Source organism: Sceloporus occidentalis, unplaced genomic scaffold (genome assembly GCF_023333645.1).
Source record: "Sceloporus occidentalis isolate IW3139 unplaced genomic scaffold, rSceOcc1.0.p SCAF_10, whole genome shotgun sequence".
Classification (NCBI taxonomy): domain Eukaryota; kingdom Metazoa; phylum Chordata; class Lepidosauria; order Squamata; family Phrynosomatidae; genus Sceloporus; species Sceloporus occidentalis.
The window spans coordinates 34,016,449-34,034,543 of record NW_028316990.1 but is presented as its reverse complement, the minus strand read 5'-3'; the positions used below and the strand labels follow the sequence as shown (position 1 = coordinate 34,034,543).

The 18,095-nt window shown below is 42.3% G+C and overlaps 1 protein-coding gene across 1 annotated transcript in view; it reads left to right on the top strand.

Annotated features, from left to right (window-relative positions):
- LOC149306424 (cAMP-dependent protein kinase type I-beta regulatory subunit) overlaps positions 1 to 18,095 on the top strand; it is a 79,580-nt gene that overhangs the window by 29,294 nt on the left and 32,191 nt on the right. Inside the window, exons 5-7 of the mRNA XM_089539696.1 lie at positions 7,500 to 7,561; positions 8,142 to 8,188; positions 16,355 to 16,513. Coding sequence (XP_089395822.1) covers positions 7,500 to 7,561; positions 8,142 to 8,188; positions 16,355 to 16,513 — 268 coding nt within the window. The remainder of the gene's footprint in view (positions 1 to 7,499; positions 7,562 to 8,141; positions 8,189 to 16,354; positions 16,514 to 18,095) is intronic.

Genomic DNA, 18,095 nt, shown 5'->3' with positions numbered 1-18,095 from the left:
CAAGATGGGAAAGGTTATTAATGACGATGAATACACAAGTTAGGAGATGCTGCAGCAGTTTGCTTTTGTCTGAACCTCCTGGGAAAGGGCAGATTCCAAAAGGGAAATGTAGGGTATGTACACTTATGTACACACAGAGGGTCTCTATATTGAGTAACGACAACAACAAAGACTAACTAGGAAAGTCAGGTACTTGTGAATACGTATTCAACAATAATACAAAAACTTATTTAAACCATAAATTGCATGTGCTTACTACAATAATACAGTTCTCATTCATAGGATCAACATAAGTTGAAGTTGATTTGATGGCAATTAACAAATAGAAATTCATATTGATATTTATATGTATTGTATATAATTATATTCATATTTATGTATGTATACACATGTGGCATAGTGGTTTGAGTGTTGGACTACAACACTGGAGATTAGGGTTCGAATCTCTACTCAGCCATGAAACCTACTGGGTGACCTTGGACCAGTCTATGCTCTTAGCCTCAGAGGAAGGCAATGGCAAACCTCCTCTGAACAATTCTTGCCAAGAAAAACCCATGGTAGGGTTGCCTTAGGTTTGCCATAAGTTGGAAACAGCAACACACAAACATGAATGACATGACTGAGTTGACGTCTGTTTAAGTATATGTGAAGTATGGAACCATTGCATTGAGAGGTTAAATTCAATGGAGGTGTTGTACAGCTGGCGCCAGATAAAATGCCAAAATGCCCCTTTTTTTTTTTTTGCCTTCTGTTTGAGGAAGAGACTGGGAAAGAAATAGATTTCAAAATGGCTTTCAGAAGGCAAAGTAGCATGCTACCCAAATCCTGCCAGTGGGTTGATTTAGGGGCCACGCTGGCTCAGCAGGCGCCTGCATACATTTCTTGGCTTCATCAGATATGCAAATATGCAGCAAAGTGCTTGGAGACATATGAATAGGAGAGAGAGAGAGACAGGGGAGATGGGGAAATTTAAGTCTAATGAATACATTGAGCTGATCCGTACCTGTCATTTCTTGAGGAGAAACAAGACATTAAGCGTAATCTAGTTGGCAAATGCTTTTATGAGGCTATTATTGATCCTAGTACAAAGCATAATTGCATGGCTGGCATTCAGCCTGGATGGCGGAGACAGGGCAGGTGACTGGAGCTGTGGGTGGCTGTACCCAAAAAAGGCAGCTTGGAAAGTGTGGAGAAGCTGCACGATTGAAGTGACTGGCAACTTTGGGGAGTGGTTGTGGTTGTGGTGGTGGTGTGCCTTCAGGTCTTTTCTGATGGTGCAAAGGGTCTGGAAACCATGCCCTATGAGGAGAGACTTAGGGATCTGGGTATGGTTAGCCTGGAGAAGAGAAGGCGACATGAGAGCCCTATTTAAATATTTGAAGGGGTGTCATACTGAAGATGAAGCAAGCTTGTTTTCTGCTGCTCCAGAAATAGGATCTGGAGCAAGAGGTTCAAACTACAGGAAAAGAGATTCCACCTCAACATTAGGAAGAACTTCCTGACAGTAAGAGCTGTCCGACAGTGGAACACGCACCCTTGGAGAGTGAAGGAGTCTCCTTCTTTGGAGATTTTTAAACAGAGGCTGGATGGCCATCTGTCAGGGGTACTTTGATTGTGAGTTCCTGCATGGCAGGGGGTTGGACTGGATGCCTCTTGGAGTCTCTTCCAACTCTGTGATTCTATTCTATGATTCTGTGAGTGTGACTCTCCCAAGGACGCCCACTGGGTTTCCACAGCCAAGCAAGGTATTGAATCCTGATCTCCAGAATCGTAGCCCAGTACTCCAACCACTATGCAATACTATTACAGAACTATGGAACAAACAGGAATGGGTTCTTACATCACAAAAATGAAGAACAGTTCAAGCTGTTTCAGCAACCTTTTTATTCAAAACTCACAATATATACACATGTGAAGTGAAACAACCAGGTCAGGTTAAGCCTTGCATAAGTAAACAAAAATGTTTCAAACCTTCTAGGGAATAGGACCAGCGGCACACTAAGCTTGTTCTCTCATGTCAGCTAAAATGGGTTTATGCATTCAAGAAGCTGAACCTTTGAGGGTAGGTGAATCGAGGGGTATGTAAATTATGTGAGACCCAATCCTAGGTTTCAAACTCATAGGAGTAAGGCAGTGTTCAAATGCAAGTGTGTGGGATTAAGTGGCTTGGGTAGAGCTTGGAAAAGCTCCTTCTTGGGAACTACAGCTCTCACAATCCTCCTGTCAGCATGCTGGCTGCCGGGTTCTGGGAGCTGTAGTGCCCAAGAAAGGACATTTCCCAGCTCTGAGTTTAGAGATTGGCTACCATTCCATTCCAAAAGCCACCCATCTTGCTTCTTGTTGTGAAGGTTCCTTGGGAGTGTTTGCTTGGGCTAATTTTTATCATCTGGAGACATCTGCAGCCACCTTTTCTAGACAAACAGAAGGAAGGGCATTTCCGACTATAATGCATAAAAGACCTGGAGGAAGTGTACAAAAGGTAGCATCAACAGTGTTTATTTAACCGAGTGTAGACAAATATATGAGAGGCCCCAGAGAGCTAGTGCTTCTTAGGAAGAAGTGATACTGGGACTTAGCATTGTCGTTTCTAGGAAAGTGTGGTTTTGATCCTTTCTAAAGGATCACTTTGCTGAATGATTGTACTTCTTTTTACATTTGCCTCCTACAGTACTGGGGCATGATGACCCTCAGATCAATGTTATAGAAGAGCTCTATGTTGAGTTAATAGTTTGTTTTCTTTAACTAAGACTCTCTCAGTTCCTAGACCAGGAATGGGCATCTGGTGATCCTCTGGATGCTGTTGGACTGCTGCTGCTACTCTGTTTAAGGCTGATGAGAGATGCAGTCCAGTAATATCTGGAGAGTTGCCCACCCTGCACTAAACAATGGTTCAAGTTAGTTCATGAACAAGAGAATGAAGCTCTGGCCTGAAGTGGGCTTGCAAGCCATAGGTTATGTGAATGGTTACTATTGCTTCTCACAAGTGTCTTGCTGTACACACTCCTTTGGCATCTGGATTTTGTTAAACCAGGAGTAGACAACCAGTAGACCTTCTAATGCTGATGATTTACTACTCCCATCACCCCCCATCATTGGACAGATTCATTGGGATTGATGAGGAATGGAGTTCAACAACATCTTGAATGTTATAGGTTCTCCAGCCCCCATTTTGATGCATAAATGAGAATATTGTTGTGGCCATGTGCTTCCATAATGAGCATCAGCATGCCTATAAGTACCACTTGTGTGTGTGTGTGTGTGTGTGCGCGTGCGCACATGCAATTTCATGTTTGTGGGTCTCCCAGGATGCATCTACATTGTAGAAATAATGCAGATTGATACCATGTTCAGTTTTGTAGCGCAATCCTATGGAATCCTGGGATTTATAGTTTGACAAAGTCTTTAGCCTTCTTTGCCAAAGAGTACTGGTGCATCACAAAACCTACAAATCCCAGGAGTTTGTAGGACAGAGCCATGACGTTTAAAGTGGCTTCAAACTGCATTATTTCGACAGTATAGATCCATCCCTTATCTTGTCTTTAAAGCCAGCAGCTCAATCCTATGCTGATTTGCTCAAGCTAAACTTGCATAGGATTGCAGGGATACTGGCTACATCTGTCATGTTTACCTTGAACAAACAAGGCCAGAGTAAGAAACAAGGTGGTCCTTCAAAACAGGCACACACTCTTAACATACACAGACCTATTACTGCCAGTTGATGTTATCATTACCAGCTGCAGTATTTGCAGATGAAGACAGACATCCTCATAGTGTCAGAAGATCCTGAGACCAGTTTTTCCTGACAAGAAAATTCTTGAACTCTGTTTTTCACCTACATTTTACCCACTGTTGACCTTTTCACTAGCATAAAAGCTTTCTCAGAGTTTAATTTATACACTAGACCAAATTGTGGTTTTGGGTAAACTGATGCATGTTTATCATATGGTTGTCTTCCAGAATTTTCCCAACCCCTTTGCACAAGTATTGATAAGTAGCCAGGGTGCAAAAGAGAGGGGTATTTATAACTTTAGATGAGGCTCCAGATGCTTTCAAGGCTCTTTGCATGTTGAAACCTGTAGCAAGTATTTGACATCTGTCGTCGTCGTCTCCTTCTCCTTCTTCTTAAGAAAACTTTTTGAAATTTGATTTTCCTCATGTAGGCATCTTCCCCAGCAGATAAAGATTTCCTGTCTAAACAAATTCTTCATCTCTCTTTCACTCACTAAACTAACACAAAGCCCTAAAGTCACGTACTGTGTGTAACGTTGGTGTTGTTATTTTTCACGAAGAGTTTGATTTATTGCAGTAGAGCATGCTATCAAAAACAGCAGGCAACAGCATCCACATGCAACCCTCTCCCCCGCTTAAACGGAGTTTTCTCAAATGACATTGTTTGAAAAGTTGACATTAAAAAATAAATAAATGAACCATATGCATTGGGTGAAGTCACCAGGACCCAAAGGCTTTAATAAAAATCTGTGTTTTAACTTAGTGCTGTAAGGTAGACCAACGTTGGCACCAGTCGGATCTCCAAACGGAGGGCATTTCATAACTGGTGTGTCAAAACTGAGGACATCTCCCATGTTCCAACCAAGTGTATCAGTCCCAGTTGTGGGACACAGAGAAAGGTCCCCCTAACAGATCTCCATCCTCAGGAAGGCATATATGGGGAGATGGACTCCTTTAAAAATGGAGTCAATAAGCACCAGATTGCCTCCCTTTGCCTGAAATACCATTAAATATCTTGACTTGTGGTCCTGATATCATTATTACAAAGTAAAGCAAAATTAAAACAAAATTGCATTGTCAGAAGGATAGACCAGTGAGCTCTATTCTATAAAACATAAGCAACATAGAGATTTTTTCCCCCTTTGCAAACAACCCAGGTGTTTAACATGCACTTTTTCTGGATGCCACATGTCTCACTGGCATCTGATTCTCATGGGGAAATCACATGGGGATAAGATTTAGGTTGTACCTAGGAGTAACTCCTGAATGAACGTGTATAGGATTGGACTCTGAGAGTTCTTTTCATTCTCTCTGTATATATGTGTTTTGGGGGATTCCTGGTGTTGCTGCTTTTAAAATATATTTCCTGTTGGTATAAAGCCCCATGATAGGCTTCCCTTAGTGTCTCCATAAGTTGGAGGAAACGACTGGAAGGCACACAACACATGTAAACACACCCATTTTTATAGACATAAACTGTTTCCTAAGTCTCTTCTGACCCGAAAGAAGGATAGTAAACAGAGGTAAGAGGTAAAATATTAAGAATAATGAAAATGTAGCATGAACCCGCTCTTGAACCCGCTCTTCCTCAACCTCTTCTGTGAGTTTTGTTCTTGTTTTGGGCAAAGTTGTGGGTGTTGGGTGCCTGGAGGCACTTCTTTGTCTTGGGTAATAAAAGTTCAGCTGAGCAAGGAAAATGCCGAACACCTGTCTCTTCTGTCAAGCTGCAATCTACAGATTATAATGGTTTTTAAATTATGAATTTGTGACAGGCATTTTTCTTTCTCTCATGAACTAAATACATCAGACATCCTTTTTTTTAAAAGCCAAAAACAAAGAAACACTCAACAAGGAAATTTCTGTCTCTTTCTCTCGTTTCGTCTCCTTTCGGAGTGAGCCAGGATTCAAAAGCAAACCTATAAACTCTTTGGCTCTTCAGAGAAAGATGCCAGCCACAGATGCAGGTGAAACGTCAGGAGTAAACTCTTCTGGAACATGGCCACGTAGCCCGAAAAACCCACAAAAAACTATTTGAAAAGTAACTTTGATCTGGGGTACCATCTCACCTGCATTATAGCCCCCTCTGCAAAAAAGCAGGATCAGGATGAGTGCAAATGCCCCAGTAGGGGGCACCCTTGGGCCAACCAGCTGTTCCCTTGCCCACCTATATTAATCATCCTCCCCTGTCTCTCCCAGCAAGATGATAACTCTTCAGGAGTAAAGATAATGCTTCTGTTCAAATTTATGACCGGGTGTTTCCTAGATCCAAGCCTGAGCAAATTTTGGAACTGCTGGGCAGGAAATAAGCTAATAATGGGATTTTATAATGTGCGGTTTCCCATATATGGGAGTGAAAATTAGTTTTTGACCTCCTGGCTGTTTGGGTGAATCTTTGCAAATCCCTTTGTTCTTCTTCCTCCCCAGGGCACAGGGAGGAATGTGCTCCATATCAAGGGATGCATGCTCCGAATCTGTTGTTTTGCATTTTGAATTGATTCCAAAGGGCCACTTTGCTAACTTACCTACTTTAAGTCTATTTCTTTGAACCTGTTCTTGTTAACTCATTCCCCCCCCCCCCCCAAATACATAGCTGTGTTAGTATGGAAAATCAGTATGCAAGGGGATCTTGTAGCACCTTTGAGACTTAACGGAAAGAAAGAGGTTGGTAGCATAAGTTTTCATAGACTTGAGCCTATGTCTTCTAACATGCATCTTAGGAAGTAGACTTAAGTCTACAAAAGCTCGTGCTGCCTACTTCTTTCTTTCAGTTAGTCTCAAAGGTGTTGCAAGATCCCTTTACATACTCATATTTTGTTTCTGCACCTTCAGTTCTTTGATTCACCACCAGTCACTCCCCAAAACTTCTCTTAACCTTGTCTACATCTTGTCTTCTTTTGCTCTCCTGTTTAATAATGTACCTAGTGGTGCCTGGTGCCTTCTATATCAGTGGGAAGGCAAATCCACTCTGGGTTTTAATCCAAGCTTTGGAGGCGCTATCAAAGTTGCTAAACCAATGTGGGGGATGGAGGTCAGCCCATTGGATAGATCCTTTAAAAGTCACACTGAAGCAAGAAGTGGATGAACCATCCTACTGACATGGATTCCATCAGCCGCCGGGAATGCAGCAACCTCCTTTCAACCTCTTATTTTTCTCTCCTTCATGATTATAATGTTATGATTCAGTGTTATCTGCCATGGCTCCCTCCTATGGAATCCTGGGATTTATAGTTTGATGAGGCACTAGAGAGCTCTGGTTGAGCACTCTAAATGCCCTTCCTTAAACTGCCAATCCCAGGATGTTGCCAAGGCAGTTGAAATGGAACCATAACACTATACTGTCAGCCTTCCATATTTGTGACATTGACTTTTACAACTTTGATTATTTGTGGATTTAATTAATGTGTTCTCTTTAGGAATCTCTAGGCCCTCCGGTGTGGCTCTGTGCCCAAATTTTGCCAGAAGTTGCACTGAAGGACCTAGAAGTTCCTAAAGAGAACACTTCTCTAGGGATCTGTAGGTCCTCCAGTGCAATTCTATGGTCAATATCCAGCAGATGTTGACCACAGAGTTGCACTCAGGAACCTTTCTCCAGCCCACTCTATTCATGCTGTCTCCCTCTTTCCCTCTTCACCTTCTCCAAGCACACTTCAACAGCTTAGCACCTTATTTCTCTCCTGAATAAAAAGGATCCACATATCCTGGTGAATGTGGAGGTTTTGCCTGGTGAGCCAGTAAAATCCTGCCTAAAGATTTCCTCTTTTCTTTTGCAGTGACATTTTTGATGCTATGTTTCCTGTTACACACATTGCGGGAGAGACCGTCATACAACAGGGTAAGCACTACCGCTTCATGTATCTGGTGGAAGTATGAAACCCATCATCCCTGAGAACTCATTTTCTCCTTATCGGAGTGGAAGATGGGGAAGGTATCATTTACAGGGGAGGAACAGAGAATTAAATTTCTGGCTCAATGGAAGATAGTGGCTCTGTAGCCAGTGGGATGGTAAATCTACTTTAGTGGATTTTAGTTTGAATTTTAATGGGGATGAATTCCCTCAAATAGGTTCTTAGCCTACCTCTAAAATAGGCACATTAGGTTGCCCCTGCAAATAATACCAGAGTTCTTCTGATCAGAAATTTCTTCAGATTCATCAGGGTTGACATGAAGGCACACAGCAACAAGTGCATTGCATATAGATCCCTCATGTGCATTGTGCATGCATATATGTGTGGAAGTTTGGTTGTACAACTTCACAATTCACTGGTGCAGTGGTGTTGCACAACAGCCCCATAATTCCTATGTGTGCAACATTATACTCCTCAGTGTAAGATCTCAGCTATGTAATGATATTTGAAAGCATTTCTCCCCAGGAAATCTAGAAAAAACTAAACTTTGCTTTTATTCCTTCACAGGTGATGAAGGAGACAATTTTTATGTGATTGATCAAGGAGAAGTGGATGTAAGTGATCATTCACCTCTTGCCCGAATGGAATTGATTATTTCACCTCTGGGATTGTGGGACCTTCATTGGGATGGTTTTGTTGTGCTCTGTTGGTACGCTGTGCTTGCACACTTTCCAAATTTGTGCAGAGGTGGTGAGAGAGTGTGGTGTAGTGTTTGAATGTTGGACTAGGAATCTGAAGACAAGGGTTTGAATCCTGACTTGACCATGTAAACCCACTGGGCGACTTTGGGCACATCACACTCTCTCAGCCTCAGAGGATGGATGTGGCAAATCTCTTCTGACCAAATCTGGCCAAGAAAACCCCATGATAGGTTCACCTTAGGGTTGCCATAAGTCAGAAAATACTTGCATGCACACAACAACAACAACAACAACAACAACAACAACAACAATGTGGTGAGGGAAGGCAGACAACATCTGCCAGTGTTGTGTTGGCTTTTTCTACAAGACCTTCCTTCCTTCCTTCACTGCAGCTGCATTTGTATCTTTTTGGTCTTGCCGCCACTATGTAAAGCAGTAGAATTATTCCAGTGTGATGTCTAGGAATACACAAGAATACTCTCCAGCACTAAACTATGCCACCCAGCATAGCTTTGCAAACCTTGGTCCTGTGAGTGGTTTCAATTCTGGGACTTGCCATCCCGCAAAGTAACATTTCCAAACTCTAGAGGTGAATAGAAGTTATTTTCTGAGGCGGTGCAGTTGTGTGCCAAGCTTATTTGTCCATACGAGGGAGGTTAATGGGGTATCATAAGCAAACAAATTACTCTAAGTTTGGAACCCCTTTTAACTGCACCTGTAGGCAACATTCTTGCCACCGAAAGCTCAAGATGGAAGGCTATCAAGATGGAATGCGCCTTTGGGGCTGCGTTGAAACTGGAGCAGGCTCTTTTTAGTAATCACCCAAGTTAAGTTACGTGGAACTCATGTCTTCTCTCTTAGAGAAGGAGTGGGAGCCTGAGGCTAACAGTTTCATCTTCAGAAATCTCTCTTTGCTTCCCCTCCTCCAAACTTGCCCTGGTTGGAGGACTTGAATCATGGAATAGTAGCGCTTGCAAAAGGAAAGCATCGGTGGAACAGTCACAAGACTTCAAATAGCCTTGCTGTCTGAAATGGCAGACTGAAGGTTTTGGAAATTTGGGAGCACATATTTGGAAACTGTTTGAAAGCAATGGCATAGTGATTTGAATGTTGGATGATCACTCTGGAGACCAGGGTTCAATTCCTGCTCCGTCATGAAGCTTACTGGGTGGCCCTGGGCAAGTTACATGCTCTCAGCCTCAGGGGAAAGCAATGGCAAACCTCCCTTGAACAAATCTTGCCAAGAAAATCCCATGATACGTTCGCCTTAGGGTCGTTATAAGTCAGAAATGACTTGAAGCAACAAACAATTCAAGGAGACAGTCCTTTGGATATAAAGCCCTGGTTGGGAATTGTACTTCTTCTAATAGGGCTGGAGTGTGTCTCTGGAAAAGGATGAAACTGGGATACAGAGAGTGCCTTAGCTCCTTCCCCTGCTTTTTGAACATGAAGAGTTTGGGAAGAGCTGCTCAGCTTTTTAAGTTTCATTATTAATTATATGTTTATCCCTTTTTACTCCAGTTTTCTCAGGGCAGTAGATACGTACCTCTTCTATATCTTATCAACGTTGCTGATTTAACTGAGTTAAATGGCAGCAAACGACTTTTGCATTTTGAACTATGTTTGCAGCAGTTGAAGTAAGCTGAGGACAAAGTGGGAAGAGGAGCAGAAAACCAGGACATTTTAAAGCAACTGAAAAAGATGGAGGGTATGAGATCTTCCATAACATGCCCATCCTGACCACAAGTACAGTTGCCTTCCTCTTTAAAGTAAAACCAGTTAACCTCTTTGTGGGTTCTTTAGGAAAAGGATAATCTCAAGGCCAAAAGGGTTCACCAACCCCATCCAACAGGCCCCTTCCCACCCTGATCTATTTTGAGGAGCAAGCAATGTATTTTAAGATGGCTTGCAGTTATTTTCGTGAAAGCCGTTTTTTCCAAAGCACTTGTTTGTGTCAGGGGGCTGTCTAATTGGCATTGTTGGGAACTGAAAAACCTCACGCTCCAGAAGTCATTTGCTCCCCAGGAAACCCGTGTGTGACTCATTTTTCCTATCGGGGAAGGTATATTGTGTCTCTGCGGCCACATTGGCAAGCCAAAAAGCAAGAGAGAGGGAGGGAAAAAGAAGAAGAAAGACTTCACAACATCACAAGTGCAGTGTTGTTTATAGATGCACGGTGGCGTTCAATTTTATTTTTAAAACTAGTGGCACTTTGGCAGCTTGCAGGCTTGTTGTGGGTATCAATTTTGTTCCATAATGGCAGTGTGCCTGTAAGAATCCAAATTCCACACTGAAGTTGAGAAAAGTCAAATTATGCAAGCTAAGAAAAGTTACACGTATTTGCTTGTTTAGATTTACCATGTTAAGACTAGCCTTTTCGTCAAATCCCTCTTCACAAAACCCTTCAAATGTCTGTATGGTCTTTGACAAAGTTCCATAGACTTACTTTCAAAAGTTCCATAGACCTCATCCTCCATTGAAATGGAGTCTAAACATGACTTAAATATGCTTATTTTACTTCCTTTTAAGCTTAATATGATTATTTTCCCAATGCATTTCCTTCTCTCAGTGTTCACATTTTTTTCTTTGCATACACACAAATGTGGGTGAAGCAGCGTCTTTATCTAGGACAAGTTATTTTTTAGGTCTCCAACTTCCAGAATCCCATAGCTAATGAGATTCTGGGAATTGCAGTCCACCAAAAGGAAAGTTTCTCAGCTGCCTGTCTGTCTGTCTAGATCTGCCTGTGTGCCTGCCTATCTATCTGTAAATATATTCCTCTTTCTAATTTAGCATAACATTTCATGCATTTGAATAGACTGTCACCTTGAAAGCTCTCAACTTTCGCTACTCTGGCATCATCTAAACTGGCTTCTTGCTCTCAGGTGTAGTGGTGAACTAGGTCTGCATAAAATTGAATTTCCAGTGCAGTTACTTTTTGCATGTGGAATTGTCCTTCACCTGAGACAGTAAGACTTGGGGAAATTCCTTCTTGGTCTGCAAATCCCAGAATCCCCAGGACTCCCTCATCTTGGCAACTCTGGGAGTGAAATCAGAGCTCTGGTGCTGCAACAAACTACCCTTCTCAGTACTCCATAGGATTGAGCCATGTGTCAACCTTTGCAGCCTTTGTCTCCCCTCTTTCTCTTTCACCCTCTTTTTTCCTCTCTCCCCAACATCTTTGATGCTTTTGAAGGCAGAATGAGCTATTACACATACTAGGTATCAGAATTTAAATGAGACTCTGAAGCAGACATTTCAAAAACCTCTTTCCGAATTAAGACAAGAGCCATAATTTGACACTCATGTCCAAAAAGGGCTACTCAAGGAGCCTAGAATTGTCAGAATTAGCCACCTTCAGGGGAGCCTACACCCTGTGTTTATCCATGAATCACATCTGGGTGTATTTGAGCATGAACCGGTGTTGTTCCAACCAGGAGAAAGCAGGCAAGACCAAAGTAGTGATTCATTCAGAGATGCAACATTCCTGTCACTTCTCAGGGCCAGGAAATTTCTATGTTTTTTATAGTTGTTTTTGTTGTTGTTGTTGTGTGCCTTCAAGTTGTTTCCAGCGTATCGCAAACCTAAGGTGAACCTATGATGGGGTTTTCTTGCCAAGTTTCGTTCAGAGGGGTTTTTGCCATCGTTTGAGTCTGAGAGAGCATGACTTGCCTAAGGTCACCCAGTGGTTTTACATGGCTGAGCCAGGATACGAACCTTGGTCTCCTGAATCATAGTCCAAGACTCAAACCACTACACCATGCTGGCTCTTGTTTTCTATATTGGGAGCGAACTAATGCTTCAGTTGTATCATCAGGATCTTGTTTTCCAATTCAGCCCACTTTCATATTCAAATGGTAGGTGGCTATTATTTAGAATGATTTTAATGTTTGTTTTAATGTGTTTTTATATTGTGAGCCACTTTGAGTCCCTTTTTGGGAGAAAGACGGGATTAAAATAAAATAAACGATCCCTTGACCATACTCTGTTGGGTCACGAAGTAAGATTTGAAGGTCTACAGCATTGATTCTCAAACTCTGGTCCTCCAGGTGTTTTGGACTTCAGCTCCCAAAGAGCCTCAGCCATCTTGGTCAAGAGTTTGGGATTCTGGGAGCTGAAGTCCAAAACACCTGGAGGACCAGAGTTTGAGAATCTCTGGTACCCAGCAACTGAGAGTGAAGCGACTGCACCAGATGTTGGATGTCACCAAAGGGCGGCAATTGTTTCTTATTGACTTTCCTATTATTGTGTTTTTACTGCCGGCCAGAGGTGCTTGTGGGATTTCTGGGCACATGTGCCAAAATAATTCTGCAAACTTTGGATATTGTGCATCTCATGTCTGGCTGTTTTCTGCTGTGCGTCAGGTGGCAAAATATCTCGGGTCAGCCTTGGCTGGATTCATGGTTGGAAAGTGCGAGGAAGCTGAAAATACCCCATTTTCCTGTGTCTGAAATGATCTACTCTGCCATTAACATCCAAGCTGTCTGGGAAGTGTCTGAGAAACAGCTTTGAGAAACATCTAGTTAAATTCACCATCAAAAAAACCCTCCGAAGACAGAATACCTGCCCGCTAAATAGAAGAACAAGCTTAAGGTTTTTACATTTCCGTAGTCAGGCAGCAGCATCGGTACTTAAAGGACCCTGGCAGCATGCCCAGCCATATCTGGCGAAACAGAAATGATGGGTTTCCAGTAAAAATGTGCAAAGTACCTGTTGCAAAGTGTGTATATTGGAAGGAGGGGGGGGGAGAAATCCCTCATCCATATTTCCAAATATAAACCATCTTCCTGTTAGTGACTTTAATTTTACAATCCTTACTGTCTCCTTCCACCCATCCACTTCCCTCCATAAAGAAATCCCGTCAGCCAAGCTTTTAAAATAGATTCCCGGGATAATTTCTGAGCTTACTCTGGTCAATATCTGGTTGAACCTGCATAGCTATCTGTGGGCAGTTTCTCCATTTTTCGTCTCATAAACCACCAGTACTGTTGAGCTGTGCCATGAGCTTTACATACTTGGTACGAAATCAATCGATCAATCAATCAATCAATAGAAAAATATCAGTGCCCAAATACTGCATTATAGGAACACAAATGCCCACACTGACATAGAATCTTGTCTTCTCTTAACCAGGCTGAAAATCCCTAATTCCCTCAACCCATCCTTATAGATTTTGTTCTCCACTCCTCTTATAATCCTGGTTCTTGGTTAACATACTCTTTAAAAACTCCTTAAAAATGATAAGTGAACAGCGGGAGGATCTTTTTGTCCTGTTCCCCCCCCCCCCCCCGCCTACCTATCCTAACAGTCAAGTTTACAAGACATTGAGGCACAAGTCATGGTTAAGTGGAAAAAGCATTCCAAACCTACTAAAAGGAGGAGGGGAAAAGAAAAGATGAAGTAAGCTCACCTGGATAACGTACAAGTCCGCCGCAAGTAAAGCAGTCACTCATATATCCAAAAGGAATGGAAAACAATAAGAGGCCCAGAAATGCTTTTGATCTCCAGAAAAGTTGAAGGCTTTGGCAGCATCTTCCCTTTTTCATATTTGGATATCTGCAGCTCCGCATTCCTTTGCAACAACATGAAAGCAAGGAAAGAAAGGGCTCTTTCGCTCCTGTGCAGACTGGGTTCGGCTGTTGAAGTAACCGAAAAGGAATGCTTGGATTTTGTACCCCATTTTATAGGACACTGTTTATGGAAAGATAAGCCATAGAGACAGAGCTATCAGATCAACGCTTGCGTATAGTCTGGGAAAGTTGCTTTTTTGGAGTAGTTTGCACCCAAATCACAGGTAGGAGAGGAGTTTTCCCTGTTCCAGGAGGCTCAGGCAAAAGTAAACTGCTGCAACCTTTCCTAGCTTGTGTGTTTTTCACACAAAAATGTGTGTCATTTGTATAAATGAGTTTATTAATGAGCTTTGCCCTCTTGATCGTACTCGGATGTCGCTGTATGTCCTGGTTATCATCTATGAAATGTTAGTGGATATGGACTTTCCAATGGCTAGTCATATGTCGGGAGGGAGGGAATCAAGCTTTTATTCTCCAAATATTCTCTCCTATTGACTTATGGCCCCTAATTCAACCTGTGCTTCTACCCCGGGGGACAAACCTGGATTATTATGTCATTCAAACCGGGGTGTGTTTTGTGTGTGCGAGGAAATATCCTGTAGGATTTTAAAAGCTTTTTGTTTCCATCTTTGAAAAATTATCCCTTAGGCCCTTTAAAAAAAGTAAAAAAAATCCTCGCTCCACATTCTTGCTCAGGAAACCAAAGGGCTAAAAGAGGCTGGGACTTTAAATAGACCTTGTCCGAATGGACTATTTTTCTTTCTTCTCTCCTTTTCTTTTAAAAGGCAGGTTTGCAAGTAAACTTAGCCCGGCTGAACTTTCCACCAGAGAAACAGGATGACAGGACAATGTATCATCCATGTACTTTGTCATCATCAGGACACCAAAATTTACTGTCAAGTCTGGCCAAACATTGAGGTTTTAAACTCTGAGTACAGTGGCTTCCTGCTTGAAACATGTGGGTCATTTGTATAAAGTCCCCTGTTCCTTTTTGCTTTTATGTGTCTGATACTTAAAAATGGCATTTTTATTGAGGAAGGAAACACGGGTTCTTAAGTTCACATTGCTACAGAAATACACCATGACCAGATGGCAGCATAACAATTCTCCTAAGGCAGCCTTCTCATGTGTTGGATTTCATTTCCAATCATCCCCAGACAAAATGACAATTTCTTGCTTTCCAATTGGAGGAAATCGTAGAAGAGGATGAAGAAACAGATTGCCAAAAAAAGGGAAGCCAAGAGGACATAAATGCGCACAAAACTTGTATAAACCGACGGACGTGTATAGATGCAACTTTAGAAAATCTTATTATACTTTAAACAGAAAGACACAGTATACTTGCACAATATGTTGTTAACTTTAAACAGAAAGATACAGCATATCTGCACCATATGTTGTTCTCTGCCTTGAGTCTTATTATTGAGAGAAAGGGGGTACAGTCAGCTTTCTTTATCCACTGATTTTTTTATCCATGGATTCAAGCATCCACAGCTTGAAAATATTCCAAAAAAGTATAAGTTACAAATAGCAAACCTGGATTTTGACATTTTATATAAGGGACACCATTTTATTATGCCACTGTATCTAAAGGGACTTGAGCATCCAAGGATTTGGGATCCTGGAACCAAACCCCAGTGGATAACAAGGGCCCACTGTATATAAATTAATATGATGATGATGATGATGATGATGATGATGATGATGATGATGATCATCATCATCATCATCTGTGTATATATTATATATTTCTCTTTAAGACTGTGACCAGGTAGTGTGACTATCTGGGCACTACCTTTTGATGAGTGAATTCAAGTATTCCCAGTTTTCATCTGTCCAGTGTTGGAGGGTATGCTGTCTTTGACCCAATGTCCAATGATGGAGCTGGCTCTGCTCCTTGACCATTCGCCCTTTGATGGCCAATCTGAACATTGCCACAGAAATGGATAAAATTCTAATGAAGTTTATAGGCTGTTGGTAGGGCTGGAAACATCCTTTATGTAAGATGTTTTCTGCTGTCTCACTTTCTCTCTGGTTTCTCAATGACGGTGTTTTCCTACCGCCCACCCTGCACCTATCTGCTTGCCTCCTTTCAAATCTGAATGAAAAGGCCTCCAGAAGTGACAGTTCTGTCCCTGGGTTCGATGTGTGCTCCCAACGCTACAAAAGCGAAGGAGGGTCACACTGGATGCCAGCAAACTGCAGGGAGCTTTAAACTCAGAAAGAGTAAATACAGTCATTGTACTGAAGCAAGAAGACTTGAAATTCTGTCCGCAATGCAGGTTGTTTCCCTTCTTTCCTTGTTTCTTTTTCTTTTCTTTTCCTTTTTTTTCTGTTGGTGAGGAAATGGCTCAGCTATTGTTTTTGGCCTGTTGACTTCCAGAGACTGTAAGCACAAGAAATGAAAGCTATTTTGTCATGTGTTATTTTGGTGGACACCGACCCTCTCCCCCTCTGGCAAGGTTCCCCTAAGTTAAATGGGTTTTCTCTCTTTCTGTTTCACTGACAGGTATATGTGAATGGAGAATGGGTGACCAGCATCGGAGAAGGGGGCAGCTTTGGTGAACTTGCGCTCATCTATGGGACGCCAAGAGCTGCGACTGTCAAAGCCAAGACCGACCTCAAACTCTGGGGCATTGACCGCGATAGCTACAGGCGCATTTTAATGGTGGGTTCAAAACTTAATGATCTGCTCAAATTATGCCTGCTATTTGACTGGGTCCTTTAATGATGCTATAAACCCTCATGGCACTTCTGTTTCTTAAGTGAGAGTTTCAAAGCTTTAAAATTTAGGCTTCCTTTCCCTAGGTCCTGCTGTATTTAGGAAATAAATAGGAATACACGGGTTTGTATGTGCATTGGGGAGAGAAAGGCACTGTCAATGGAATGCTGCCTTCTACAAGGCAAGCATCCAGCCCAGAAATTCATGCCCAGAAATGCAATGAAATAGGCAAACTCCCAGGACATTGCTAGAGGAATGGATGGCCAGACTCTAATCTTGCTCTGGATAGTATAAAAAGGCAGGACATAGTGAAAAGCTGGAACTTAAAAAACAGCAGCAGCTTCTCGTTGTGTGCCTTCAAGTCATTTCTGACTTATGACTATCCTAAGGCAAACCTAACTTGGTATTTTTTGGCAGACTTTGGGCCTGAACAGACAGGCCAAAATAAAGCTGCTTTGGGTTTCTAGACAAAGGTCAAAATAAAGTTGCTTTGGATCACTTTGGAGGTATGCTCTTTAAATGACACATGCATCTTAAGAGGCCCAAAGCTGTGCCAAAGCTGCAATCCAATCCTTAGGACTGGAGCATGGCTTTGGCGCGGCTTCCGCCCTCTTAGGACGTATGCATCCTTTAAACAGCATACCTTCAAAATGACCCAAAGCAGCTTTATTTTGACCTGTCTTTTCGGGCCCTTTGTCTAGAGAGGGTTTTCCTTCCTTTGAGGCTGAGAATGATTTGCTGAAGTCTGTCTTTCTTGAAAGGCCATTCCAGAATCTGGGAACAACTACCAAGAAGGTCCTCTCTTGTATATCCCCTCCAAATGTGCCTCCAAGGATGATGGGACTGAGAGATGAGCCCTGCCTAGAAATCTTAAAACCCAGGCAGGCTTGTATGGGAAGATACAATCCATCCTCATTGTATGAGAGGAGGCAATTCATTTCTATGGGGCCTGTGCAGGAAAAATTGTGGTGGATTGTGCCTGCTGTTCTTTATTTATGGGCAAATTGTCCCGCCCAAACCAGATCCCAATCTGTGGTTTTTCACATTGCCTTCCCCCAGTCCAAATCTTATTTTTCCTTCCCTGGGTTGGTTCTTCCTTTCTACTCACTTTGTCATTGACTTATTGGGAACTATAGCTTGCCATTAATCAGAAAGACCAGATGGAGGATCTTGTGCAATGCTTGTTCTTGTCATCCCTACGTTTTTTGAAGGGGCCACATTGGTCATCCAACTAGTAAATCCAGGAACGCTTTATTCATGGCCTGGACCTCCTTGTGGGTCTCTCTGGGGGCAAACAGAATTAGCTATGAGGATTCCCACAGAAACTCCTGCAAACACTGAGTGAATTTCCTTGTTGGGACACTGGCTTGTGACTAATCCAAGTCAATCACTCAGCCATTTCCAATAAACTATCTAGGTAGTACTCTCAAACAGAAGCTGTCAAATCTATTAAAGTATTGCCTCTGTTGAAATCTGGGGGTGACATGGGGAACAAAGATTGGCTTTCTCCAGATGCACCAATGAGAAA